Source organism: Peromyscus californicus, unplaced genomic scaffold (genome assembly GCF_007827085.1).
Source record: "Peromyscus californicus insignis strain IS unplaced genomic scaffold, ASM782708v3 Scaffold_10__1_contigs__length_136768540, whole genome shotgun sequence".
NCBI lineage: Eukaryota > Metazoa > Chordata > Mammalia > Rodentia > Cricetidae > Peromyscus > Peromyscus californicus.
In genome coordinates, this window is record NW_026294391.1 from 119,891,446 (window position 1) to 119,905,823 (window position 14,378).

General features: G+C 37.2%; 1 protein-coding gene across 9 annotated transcripts in view; it reads right to left on the bottom strand.

Moving 5' to 3' along the window:
* The window catches only part of Atp11c (ATPase phospholipid transporting 11C), a 187,813-nt gene that overhangs the window by 82,678 nt on the left and 90,757 nt on the right, over positions 1–14,378 (bottom strand). For 8 of the 9 annotated variants that reach the window (XM_052740000.1, XM_052739975.1, XM_052739985.1 and 5 more), the window contains exons 6-10: positions 8,763–8,891; positions 5,659–5,762; positions 2,346–2,396; positions 1,079–1,143; positions 669–750 (exon numbers count right to left, since the gene is read on the bottom strand). In XM_052740000.1, coding sequence (XP_052595960.1) covers positions 669–750; positions 1,079–1,143; positions 2,346–2,396; positions 5,659–5,762; positions 8,763–8,891 — 431 coding nt within the window. The remainder of the gene's footprint in view (positions 1–668; positions 751–1,078; positions 1,144–2,345; positions 2,397–5,658; positions 5,763–8,762; positions 8,892–14,378) is intronic. The other variant, XM_052740008.1, reaches the window with a different exon arrangement.

Genomic DNA, 14,378 nt, shown 5'->3' on the forward strand with positions numbered 1-14,378 from the left:
AAAGTAGAGTTCTGTGTAAGGCACAATGAGTCATATCCATGCCTATAAAGAAAGAAGTGTTCTGGCATGATAGTATCTATAATCTCAGTAGTTGGGAGGCACAGGCAGGAGGATTACAAAATCAAGATCATTCTCAGCTCATGTAGCTAGTTTAAAATCAGCTTGGGCTGTATGAGACACTGTCACATACATATAAATAACCCCTAAAAATTAAATTTTAAGAAGAGAAACCCCTAGTAGTGGCACCTTCCTTCATGATCTACCAGGTACCACTCCAATGTCTACTAGAACAATACTGTAGAACCAACTTGAACATATCTGCTAAAGGACTCCAAATTCAGTAACAAAAGGAAATGAATTTTACAGTTTAGGTAAATGGTGCCATTTAAACCTATGCAAGCTCAGTTAATTCAATTATTATCTTGGAGACCTTTTCTTCGTCTGTATAGTTGAAAGAGTCTAACATAAATTACTTCATAGAATTATTCAGAGGATTAAATCAAATCAGACATAAATCAGCAACGACTATTTCATGAACAAAAACAAGTGCTTAAAATGATAGCTGTTATTGTTGTGGATGATGAGTTTCTGTATTGTTATTTGGAGTTACCAAAAGAAGTAACTATTTCAATCAATAACGACTAAAAAAAATTGTGGCGCATACTAACTTTTCGACAGCAGAACGTTTCTGAGATTTCCCTTGGTAGTTCAAAGCCATTTTGGTTTCCATCCCAGTGTAAACAGCAACTCCTAAAGAATAATAGAGTATAATAAAAATCTGCTTACAGGTAAGTTGGTTAGCCAAACTCCTACCTGTTTTGTTCTGTGAATTCTTCACAGTCTACAAGGGTAAAAATTCTAAGTCTTTCTACTCATCAAGTGACATATCACTCATATTAAAATTTACATTGTATAAAGTATCATACTCATGTTAATTTATTATCTGATAAATTATCAACACATAAATATACATTGAGAATAAAAGGCAAGTATATGCCATGATCACTTTTAAACATGCACTATTTATTCATAAGCTTTATGAAATACATTTTAACAGCATATTTTTAAAGTTGTTCACCATATATCTTCTTGGTATTTTTAAGTGTAGCTCCTTTCAGCAAAAGATTTTCAGGTCCCAAAGACCTAAATGAAAAACAATCACAGTTTATCAAAACAACATACAATGTCATCAATAGTGGGGACAGATTTTCCCCTGAAACACATACATCTCCAAGGGGTTTAGAATGTATCTATTTCTACCATACACTTACTCCCTAGAATGAGCAGAGTGATCCCTCTATCTGAAGTGACTTGAGGGTACAGCCAGATGGAAGTGCACAATACAAGAGTAGCTAGCAACATGCAGAAGTAAAGAAATGCACAGAAGCATCAAAAGATTATGACTTATAGATAGCAAGAAAGAGCTATAAGAAGTGAGAAACAGAGGGTCACAGATAAAAGACTGGGAAGACAAATGCCAAGCTGCAAAAACACAATGGCATCTTCGTAGAGAAGAAACCTGACTTTTGGGAGATCAAGGCATTATGGAAAAGCTGAGACAATTAACTATGTGATAAAAGAGAAAAGAAAGCATCCTGTTTGTATGAATTTCCTCATAAATGATTAATCTTACATTTTATTTAGGTCCAAGTAATTCTTCTAACATTTTCCTCACTGCCTAGACCCTCAACTACTCTTCCATAAACCACTATTTTCTAGCTTTATTTTCAACCTTGTCAGCCACTATACAACCAAGGAAAATATATGCGATGTCTAGAACAGTTTTGGAAAAGCAGTCAACAGGTACAGAGCTCTGATCCTTTATTTAACTAAAACTTTTTGGTATATAATTACTATGTTTGTGTAGGTGCACATGCCATGGAGTATGTATGTGTAGTGGTCAGAAGATAACTTTATGTAGTCAGTTCTCTCCTTCCACCTTTAAAGTGGGTTCTGCGAGGCCAGCCTGGACTACCAAGTGAGTCCCAGGAAAGGCGCAAAGCTACACAGAGAAACCCTGTCTCGAAAAAAAATAAATAAATAAAGTGGGTTCTGGGGATTAGACTCAGGTAGCTAGGCTTTTGTGACAAGTGTCTTTATTAGCTGAACATTTGGCTGGTCCCATGGAGCTCTGTTCTTTTGGAAACTCTAAACATTATTTCAATAATAATCTTCTACCCAACACAAAGAGACCCTACTACCACAACCCGACTAATGACAAGGTTACTTAGTTATCTTCTTTTCACTTTATTTAAGGAAAGGTATTTGATTATTTTAGTGGGTTTAAAAGAGGGTTTAAACATCCCTCCTTCCAAAAGGATAAATAAAAGGAATAATAAACTAACCTGGCAACAGTCTCAACACTATCACTATAGATACTGATTCGCCCAACAAACCTGTTAAAAACGAAAAGAAAACATAATACCAAGTATAAAAATCCAAATACCAGCAATTGGAAATTCATCAGTTTACAAATAATGAAAAATATAAGACTGAATAAATTTAAAATTCTATTAAGCTTCTGGACAAAAGTTACATTATACAACATTTAAATCTAACCTTTAAAATAATATGATAAATTATAAGACTATAAACAAAGATTTTTAAATTAACTGAAGCTCTACTTGGTATTATACACACAAAAAAACCCTTACGATACATTTCTATAAATAATGTGGCTTTTATTTTAGATTCATGTGAAGAAGAATGGTTTCTGATACTATATACAATTTTCAAAATGATTAGTTCAGTGATTTTTACACATGAGCCTGCTTATGAATTACAGTGGATAGAAAGAAGCTTATTAAACAATAGACTTCTAGGTCCTATCCTTAAACTTCTGTGTCAGATTCTCAAGTGATACTGGTATAGCTAGTCCCAGCTTCAACTTATGAAAATTACAAGGAACACTTGACTATATCACCTTGAAAATGTTGTTTGCATCTGGCAATTGATCTGATCCAAGCACTTAATATGGCCAAACACAAAGTAACCTACATTTCTGCAAAATAGGATAAAAAGGCCTAATCTCTGCTTAATGAGACTTTTATACTTACTTTGTAATTTGCATTATAGTGTTTTCTTTATAGAAACTTGCTGTGGGATGTTCTATATGCTGTGAATGTGTTGCTCTGATTGGTTGATAAATAAAAAGCTGATTGGCCAGTAGCCAGGCAGGAAGTATAGGTGGGATAAAAAGACAAGGAGAATTCTGGGAAGAGGAAGGCTGAGTCAGGAGATCCCAGCCCACCGTCCAGGGAGCAGCATGTAATGGCACACAGGTAAAGCCATGGAATACATGGCAACATATAGATGAACAGAAATGGGCTGAGTTTAAATGTAAGAGCTAGTCAGCAAATGGACAAACAGTTTTAATTAAAATAAGCCTCTGTGTGTTTACTCAGGACTGAAGGATCACGGGAGCGGGGTGGGAACAGGAAAACTTCAGTTACAGAAACTAGTGTATTACTATATTATACAGTTCACATACTTTTAAAACATTTTGATTTTTAGAATATTTTTATTAATTCTTTGAGAATTTCATACAATGTATTGTATTTTGATAATATTCACCCCTGCAACTTCTCCTAGGTTCATATCCACATTCCTACCAACCAAAATTCATGTTCTCTTTTAAAAACCTATTCATGGGCTGGGCGGTGGTGGCACATGCCTTTAATCCCAGCAGTCGGGAGGCAGAGCCAGGTAGATCTTTGTGATTTCGAGGCCAGCCTGGTCTACAGAGCGAGATCCAGGAAAGGAGCAAAACTACACAGAGAAACCCTGTCTCAAAAAACCAACAAACAAACAAAACAAACAAACAAATAAATAAAAACCTATTCATTTTTAATTGTATGAACATATGTGTATCTCTGTGTTTGTTCATGTGAATGAATGTGCCCAAAGAAGCCAGAGGCATCATATCTCCTGGAGCTATGAGTGGTTATGAGAAGTCTAATGTGTGTGTTATGCATGCTCTTAACCACTGAGTTAATCTCTGTAGCACTTCAATTTAAATACTTTTATATACAAAATAGGAAGACCTATCCATTCACTCTGTTAATTTTGAAAGTACTGTACCAGATAGATGTTGAGGATACAATAAACTAAAAAGGCATATTCTTTGCCCTAAGAAAGGTAAGTGAATTTGATAAATACAGTACAAATGATTTCTATCAGAGTGGTAGAAACACTTGGTATTCTGAAGTCACATTAAAGGGATTCAGCTTAGTAAATTAGGATAACCTTGACTACCTTAATTTCTCCTTCATATTTAAGGCAAGTGTAAAATCTGGGAATTTCCCTTATAAATATGCAAGTGTATATATGTTTGTATGTATGTAAAATACATACTTATATTCTCAGGTAGAATAAGCCAATCCCTTTTCTGTGATTTCATGAACTTTGCATACATCTTTATTACTGTACTGTAAGCTTGGCTTTATTGATTGATATCCTTTGTTCATTGAGTTCTTAAAAGTGGATGCCAGGCAGTAGTGGCGCACGCCTTTAAGAGTGAGTACCAGGACAGGCTCCAAAGCTACAAAGAGAAACCCTGTCTCGAAAGGAAAAAAAAAAAAGAAAGTGGAGAAAGTTTTTTTTTTTTTTTTGGTGTGGCTCTAGTTCTTAGTATCAAGGTAAACAAAAAAAAAAAAAAGAGAGAGAGAGAGAGAAAGAGGCCGGGCAGTGGTGGTACACACCTTTAATCCCAGCACTTGGGAGGCAGAGCCAGGTGGATCTCTGAGTTTGAGGCCAGCCTGGTCTACAAAGCCAGTTCCAGGAAAGGCACAAAGCTACACAGAGAAACCCTGTCTCGAAAAACCAAAAAAAAAAAAAAAAAGAGAGAGAGAGAAAGAGGAAACAAGGAATGAAGTAGGGGGCAGGAATCAACATTCTCATAGTAGGATATATTTCCATATTAGAGTAAATCAAATTCAATGTCATTTGGTCCTCCATTATGACCAACAACATGAATTAAGATGATGGCTTGCCTATATAGTGGATGTTACCTGCAACAGTGGTATAGAATTAAATGAATTAAAAACTATTACACCCCTCAGCAGTACCACACCCTAATTCAATTAACCAATCCTAGAAGCTAATGCCAAATATTTGACAACCCACAATGAATGTTAATCAGAAAACCTACATCCATTAGCCAGAAGAAAACACCAGTTTACTGGTCCTTGAACTCAATGGCTTATTGTGGACAACAAACAGCTTATCTGAAATCTTCAGTTCATCATAATCATTAACAAGAAACGATGCTGTGCCTACTAATTGCACTGTCCCATATACTCTTGCTTGTTTCATGTTGGATAAGATGTAAAAGGTTTATTTTTTAATTAACTCTGGGAAATCCATTAGTCTAATAGATGAGGCTTGGGATAACAATCTAAAAAAACTAACAGCCATGTTTACAAGTAACAAAAAGAAAAGAAAAAAAAAACATAGGATATCTAGGCCCACAATGAATTCTCTTAGGCTGGTAGTGAGCAATGTTGATTTGATTCATTTCCTTTCCAGGAGAAAGAACAGCTCATAAAAATATACGCAAGAGTAGACTGGTAAGTAAGTAGTGGGTGTTTCTTTGCTATACTGGTGGCAAAAAAAGAAGCAGAGCCAACAGACAGCAATAAAGTGAAATAAGGTGCTTACTTGTAGAGGTCAGGTTGAGGCTGTTCACATTCAATTGCTGCTCGGAGGTTATCAATGGATTCGGCTGTACACAGTGCAATGGTATCTCGTACTGCATAATGTGTCTATATGAAAGCACAAGATAATCAAATATAAGGTATTTCTTTGCATAACTGTATAGCCAACTGATTCCAGAAACAGCACATTTTAGAGTAAGAGGGTTAAGCAGAATATTATAAATGTTGACGGACATTCTATACTATTCTTAAAATATGTTACAAATAACTAGGTAACCCTGCTCCAAAAGGATTTCAAAGGTAAAAGAAAAACAAAAACCTTCCTTGACACTGACACTGGAGTGTATTATATTTGTAGCATGCATATAATTAACTGAAATCCCCATGAAGATTTTAACATATTTTTTCTCTTCTATTATATAAAAGTTTAAAGATTTTGAAACTGTTCAATATGGATGTATTTTATATAGAAGCAGAAAGATAATGTCTTATACTCAATGATTAAAATATTCTACATATGTGTACCATACTCTTATTCATCCAAAATGCAAGACAAGATCTAATGATCCTGTTTATAAACTGTCAATAAAGTTTAATGCAGATTCAAGTATTATACCACTCATGCACAAAGAAAGCTATTGACACAGTCTTTAGGGATATTAGAGAACTTCTTGCTTTATATTTAAAACTACTGCCTGACTTTAAGAATTCTGATTTATTGCCACTTAATGAATAAAAGAAAACTGAACATTTTCTTCCTCTAAACAATATTTTCTGCTGTGGGATGTTCTGTATGGCAAATGTGTTGCTCTGATTGGTCAATAAATAAAACACTGATTGGCCAGTGGCTAGGCAGGAAGTATAGGCGGGACTAACAGAGAGGAGGAAAGAAAGAACAGGAAGGCAGAAGGAGACACTGCCAGCCGCCACGATGACAAACAGCATGTGAAGATGCTGGTAAGCCACGAGCCACGTGGCAAAGTATAGATTAATGGAAATGGATTAATTTAAGCTATAAGAACAGTTAGCAAGAAGCCTGCCATGGCCATACAGTTTGTAAGCAATATAAGTCTCTGTGTTTACTTGGTTGGGTCTGAGCGGCTGTGGGACTGGCAGGTGAGAGAGATTTGTCCTGACTGTGGGCCAGGCAGGAAAACTCTAGCTACAATTTTCAACGATAGAGAATCTTTAGGTACATTTCTCTATCTTTTTTTTTTCATTTTTTGAGACAGGGTTTCTCTGTGTAGCTTTGGAGCCTGTCCTGGAACTCGCTCAGCAGGCCAGGCTGGCCTAGAACTCACAGAGATCCACCTGGCTCTGCCTCCCAAGTGCTGGGATTAAAGTCATGTGCCACCACGCCAGGCTAGATTTCTCTATCTTGATAATCCCTAAAATATAACTCAGTATTTGAACAGTCTAAGACACCAGTAAATTAGTGTCATGTGCTTGAAATACAAAATCAGTAAATACTAACAAGTAAAGGTTTTATTTCACATTCTGAGTCCAACTCCTTAACTCCACAGGGAAAAAACAAATAGGAGACCTCCCCAAAGATATATACCCACATGATGGGTGATGGTGCCCTACATGCTGTGAATGTGTTGCTCGCATTGGTTGATAAATAAAATGCTGATTGGCCAGTAGCCAGGCAGGAAGTATAGGAGGGATAAACAGACAAGGAAAATTCTGGAAAGAGGAAGGCTGAGACAGGAGTCGCCAACCAGACAGAGAGGAAGCAAGATGTGAAGGCAGAACTGAGAAAAGGTACCAAGCCACGTGGCTAAACATAAATAAGAATTATGGGTTAATTTAAGTTTAAGAGCTAGTCAATAATAAGCCTGAGCTAATGGCCCAGAAGTTTTAATTAATATAAGCTTCTGAGTGATTATTTTATAAGTGGCTGCAGGGTCTGTGGGGTTGGGCAGGACCAGAGCAAACTTCAGCTACAGCCACATGTGAGCTCATTAGTAATACTACTTTTTTTCTTTTAAACAAGATCTCTCCACGCAGCACTGGCTGGTTCAGAATTCCCTATGTAGACCAGGCTGGCCTCAAACTCACGAAGATTCATTTGTCTCTGCTCTCAAGTACTGGGATTAAAGGCATGCACCACCACACCGAACCAGAATTACTCCTTAAAGGCAGCACAGAAAGGACAAGTCTTTATGCTCTGTGGAACACTGGATGACCACGGCCAAAAACTGGCTTTGCCAGAAAGTACCAGCAAAGTACATTATCACCCATTTTGATTAAATTGACTATAACATACTTAAAACTCTTCCTAGTTACAATAAATAAAACATTTATTAAACTATTTCCTAAGGTATTAAAACATGTAATGAAATTACTCCATATTAGACTGGGTATATCACAGGAATATTTATTTAATTTTACGTGTATGGGTGTTTTGATTATATGTACATCTGTGTACCACTTGTGTGCCTAGTGTCCGAACAGGTCAGGGCATGCCCAAGCAAGCCAGGGACTCGGATCCCCTGGAAGTGGAATTACATCTGATTGTGAACTACTATATAGGTTTTAGAAATTGAACTTAGGCCCTCTAGAAAAGCAGTTAGTGCTTTTAACTATAGCACTATTTCTTCAGACCCAGAATAAATGTTTTAAACAAACTATACAACCCTTTAAAAATAAAAATAGATGAATTAAAGTTACAATACTTGAAGTATTTTTGTAGTTATGTAGTTTGGGCTCACAAGTATTCTCACTTGTAAAAGCCAAGGGCAGTAAAATAGCTCAGTGCTAGTTCTACTGTGCATGTGTGAGCCAAGAGTTCAGTCCTAAGTACAACAACAAAAAAACAAAAAGTTAACTGAATTATTTCAATATTAAATTTGAGTGGTGCTATAAAAATTGTGATGGCTTTTTTGGTTAGGGCATGGTTCCCCCCATCCTCAACAATGCAAACCTATTCTCCAGGGTGGGTGTTTACTCAGAAGCTCAAATATAATTACATAACCACTGTCTACAAATACAAAACTTACATGAATAGTAAAAATGAGTTAAGGGATCAAGGAGTGTTAGGAGACAGTACTGTCTCATTAACCATTCTGAGAATAAAATGCTCAGGTCAGGTTTAGTCTCCAATACCTTGCAATTAGATTCACCATCAAGACTGGCTGTAGTGACATAACAGGTTCCATCAGTTGTGCAGGATGACAGAAGAATAAGATCACAGGGAAAGGTTTCATCTGCCTGTACTTCTACTACATCACCAACCTAAAATAGCAGAATAAATATTTTCAATTCTAAACAAAGCATTCAGTATAGCTCACATTAAAGCTACAACTTTCTTTTTTTTTTTTTTTTTTTTTTTTTTTTGGTTTTTCGAGACAGGGTTTCTCAGTGTAGCTTTGCGCCTTTCCTGGAACTCACTCTGTAGCCCAGGCTGGCCTCGAACTCACAGAGATCCGCCGGCCTCTGCCTCCCGAGTGCTGGGATTAAAGGCGTGCGCCACCACCGCCCGGCTTAAAGCTACAACTTTCTTAAGAGCCATCTACAGATTTGAGACTTTGAGAGTATCTTAGCATTCTCCAGCACATGCAAAGAAATGAAAGACTATTACTAAACATTCAGACTCCTCTTGAAGGGAATAAGGACTTCGGATACTTTTGGTCATGTTATGAGAAATTCTGACATCCATGTGTTCTGTGTTCTCTGATATTCCTGAAACTGATATGTAATAAGACAATTTCTACTGCCATTTAAAGAACGAAGCAAGAAAAGCTATAGGTTTCAAGTTAGGTACTTCATGATCACAGCCCTCCACATTTTTACTTTGAACCACATATATTTCAGCATATTTTGTATACAGTTGTGATTGTTGGGTTCCTTCTTTAGTGTTCAAAAAACTTCAGCTAATTGAAAAAAGTATCAATTTTCCTCATAATTGGGGGGGGGGCGAGGTTCTTAGGTAAGCTTTCCAAGAATTCATCTATCAGAAGAACCAGTTAATATAGCAGTAAAAATCTCTCATCAGCAAGTATCCTGAACTCAAGTAGAAGAAAAACTTGGGAGATGAAATCTTGAATAATTCAATGATGCAAAGAACAAAGCATAAAACTGAAGACTTTTAAACCTGAATTCATGTCCCAGCTTTGTTACTAAATAATATAACCTCAGGTAAATGTCTTAGATGATTCCAATAAGTGCAAAAGACTGATGCTTGAAATGATGATACAAGCAAAACATTAATGTGCACATATTAACTTTCTGATGGGTGTCAATAATACTTAGTAATGCAATGTAACTACTTTATTCACAAATTGAGAATAACAGAGGTATATTTCTTGAGAAGGATATAAGAAAGCCTTCAGATAACACTTCCCAACAATTTTCATGGTGAGGATTTTAGGCCTATTCAAATGGAAAAATTATTTTCTTTGTTAACATAAATAAATATCCAAGATCACCAGAATTAGCAATTATAATTAAATTAATTTTAAAGTATTATTCTATTTTTTAGATGTTTCCTTCCACAGTTACGTAAGTGCTTAGGTTATGATATAACCATAGCTATATTTAAATGTATAGAAGAAATACCACAATGGGCCAGGCCAGGCAGGCTAAGGAATTTAGGCTTCACTCTGAAGCCAAAGGAGAAGGCAACTGCAAGGAAAGAGAATGATTCAATCAACTCATAGTTCTGTTTCTATTTACCATTTAAAAACATTTAAATAAATATGTACTAGTGTTTTGCCTACATGTATGTAAGTGCACTGCATGCATGCCTGTTGGTTGCAGAGACCAGAAGAGGGTGCCAGAACCTTTGAAATAGAGCTGTGAGGAGCTATGTGGGAGCTAGGAACTGATCCCAGGTCCTCTGCAAGAGTAGCAATTGTTCTTTTTGTTTGTTTTTTTGAGACAGGGTTTCTCTTCGTAGCTTTGTGCCTTTCCTGGAATTCACTCTGTAGACCATGCTGGCCTTGACCTCACAGAGATCTGCCTGCCTCTGCCTCCCAGTGCTGGGATTAAAGGCGTGCATCACCACCTCCCAGCTAGCAACTGTTTTTAACCTTTGAGCCATCTCTCCAGTCCCTCTATCATTTTTAAAGGGAGCTGACAAGATGGCTCAGCAGGTAAAGACACTTACTACCAAGTGTGATCACCTCAGTTCAATCCTCAGAACCCACATGGTAGGAGAAAACTAATTCTCACAATTTTTCCTTTGATCTCCTTACATGGACACTGCAACATGCATGTATACCACATATATGCACACAAATAAGCAACATACATAAAATAAAAAAATAATAAAACTGATTTCCTGTCCTGTCTCCCTTCCTGTCCTGTCTTATTATTCTTTGCCTTGCATATTCAGGCCTCTGATAATATATATAATATTCATTTGCCTGCACTGATGGCTAAGTAAAGCATGTATGCAGTGCCCACAAGACAGAATAGGAAATTAGATCCCCTGAGATTGGAGTTATAGATGGTTGTGGGCCACCATGCAAATGCTGGGGATCAAACCAGGCTCCTCCAGAAAGAACAGCCAGTGCTCTTAACCACTGAGCCATCTCTCTAGCCCTAGATGATCTGTTTTATAACACCAAGGGAACACATGAGGAAAAATGACTATCATAAATGTGATTAATAAGAAAACAAACAACAAAGTAGAGTGGTAGAAATTGTATATTGACTAGGGCTTTATGTATGATGAACAAGTTCTCTACAACTAAACTATGAGCACTATAAGTACAGACATTAACAGATCAATAAGTTACCCAAGCTGTCCTTGTACTTGCTCTGTGTAGGGTAGGGAGGACTTAAACTTGTGATGTCTCTGCCTCAGCCTACTGAGTAGCTGGATTACAGGTCTCTGACACTAGGACCAATAATAATTTAAGTAATTTTTTCTATTTTAATTAACTTATTGCATGCATATCATATGTGTGGGCCCATGTACCACAGTGAGTACTTGGAGGTCAAATGAAAACTTGTGGGAGTCATATCTCTTCTTCTACCATGTGGGTCCTTGGAACTGAACTCAGGTCATCAAGCTTGGTAGCAGATGCCTTTACTCAGCCATCTCACTGGCCCTCCAATCAATTCTTTTTTTAATTAATTAAACTTATTCATTTATTTTACATCCAGGACACAGTTTCCCCTCCTTCCTCTGTGGAATATTCCTTCACACTGTGTGAATATATGTCACTGTAATTGGTTTAATAAAAAAGTTAAACAGCCAGTAGTTAGGCAGGATTTTCAGGGCAGAGCCTGGGGAGTCTTAAGGAAATGAAGAGAAAGCAGGACATGAAATTGTCGTACTGAGAAAAGGTACCAAGCCACATGGCACAGCATAGATAAGAAGTATGGGTTAATTTAAGTTATAAGCACTAGTTAATAACAAACTGAGCTATTGGCCGAGCATTTATAATTAATAATAAGTCTCTGTATGATTATTTGGGAACTGGCTGGTAGGACAGAAAAGTCCACCTACACCCCTCTCCTCCCATTGCTTCCTCCTACCTCCCCTCTGTGCCTCCCCCCATAAACTCCTCCTCTGTTTCTGTGCAGAAAGGGGTAGGCCTCCCATGGGTGTCAACAAAGCATGGCCTATCAAGTTGAGGTAGGACTAAGCTCCTCCCCTTGCCTTAAAGCTTGGTAAGGCAACCCAGTAGGAGGAATAGGTTCCCAAAAGCCAGCTAAAGTGTCAGGGACAGACTGCACTCCCACTGCTAGGAGTCCTACAAGTAGACTAAGCTATACAACTGTCACACATATGTACAGGGCCTAGGTTGGTCCTTAGCTGTCTTTCCAGGGTCTTTGAGCTCCTAAGAGCCCAGGTTAATTGTCCCTGTGGGTTCCCTTGTAATGACATTGACACACAGCCCTCCTCTACCAGCTCGTACAATCCTTCCTCCCTCTCTTCAACAGGATTCCGGAGCTCAGCTCAGTGCTTGGCTGTGGATCTCTGCATCTGCTTCCATCAGTTACCAGACGAAGCTCTCTGATGACAATTAGTGTAGTGGGGGACATTTCGGGGTCAGGTAGAAACCTGGTGCAAGGGAAACTCCCACAAATTTACAAAGATGACCCCAGCTAAGACTCCTAGCAATAGTGGATAGGTAGCCTGAACTGGCCATCTCCTTCAAGCAATTCTTAAAGGCTAGGTATAAGCTACAGTAACAGTTTAGAGTCTGCACAAGCTTCAGAGTTAAAAGTGGACCATTTCTCAGCTCTTTTCCACAGGTTCCTACTATGCTCATGAGAAAGCATGAGGACCTAAAAGGACCATCTTTACTGGTACAGCCACAGGAGTGATCAACTGCTATGGGGAGACAGGCACAAGGCATGAGAGCATCATGGACCCCTCTTTATAGGAAGCAAAAAGCTCATTTACATCTAGGACAAATGCAGAGAAGAGGTAGAAAAAAGAAAACACAAGCAAGCTGTTGCAAGAGATGAGATAGGAAGACCATTTATACAAAGAACCTGACTCCCATGAGAGATAGGACTGTAAGACTAGAAAACTAGTTTTATATCCTATATAAAACTCAGGTGCATAGTGCCAATATTGAGATTGGTATAGGAGGACCAATAAATTACTCTGTTCCTATCTGGCGTTTCATATTAAGTAACAAATAAGAAACAGCAATATACTGTATTTTTGAGAGAGAAGCAAGGGAACAGAAAGAGGCATATACTGTTAGGCCATCTGGAATATGATAAAGGAAGATGGTGAAAAAGTAACATTAGGAAAAACACTCCAGCACCCCAGGTCTAACACAAAACTCAGCATAACTGCCATCTTTCAAAAGAATGTAAAGCCCAGTAGTGTATTAAAAATAATAATAATTACAATAAAAGAAACAATGACAACCTGACTAGACTGACCCAAATACCAAACACTAAAGTTCTGACAGAAGCAGAGACAGGTCCATTTCAGAAAACATATACTACTAATCTCCATATGAAGATATTAAATCTAATGAAGTGAAAACTTATATCCACAAAAAAACCTATATTTGAATGTTTGTAGCAACTTTACTCACAATTGACAAAAGTGTAAAGTAAAATATATTCCTTCTCTAGAAGGTAGATAATCAAGTAAACTGGTATATTCAGAAAAATTAATATTACTCATCACTACAAAGAAATGAGCTATCAAGCCATGAAAAGATATGGAGGAAATGTAAATGTTTACTAAGTTAAAGAAGTCAGTCTCTAAAAAAATGGCTATATATGGTATAGTTCCTACAATATAATATTCTGGAAAATGCAAAAAGATGTAGTAGTAAAAGTGACTGCAGAGATTAACGGAGAATGAAGAATAATGAGGCACAACACTGATATTATCCTATATGATGTTACAATGTTAAATACATGCCATATATTTGTCAAACCTCATAGAATGGACAGCACTAAGAGTGAACACTAACGTAAACTAAATTTTATATGCTAAGGGAGGAGGTTTACTGATGTTTATAATAGAAAAGGGTCCTTGTATGTGGCAGAGCGTTGGCTACACAGCTATACTTTGTTAAAATTTGCTGTGAACATAAACCTGCTCTAAACAACAAAGTTTGTTATTTAAAAAATCTACTGGCAACCAAAAAAGTTTGATGTGGCAAAATTTAAATGTCATCTGGCAGGGATCTTATTTGGTAGAAGAAGCAAACAATGATTAATTTGAATAAAATATGAATACCACCTTGCTCTGTAAATATATACAGTACACCCCCTGTGCAAAAACGGTTTTGT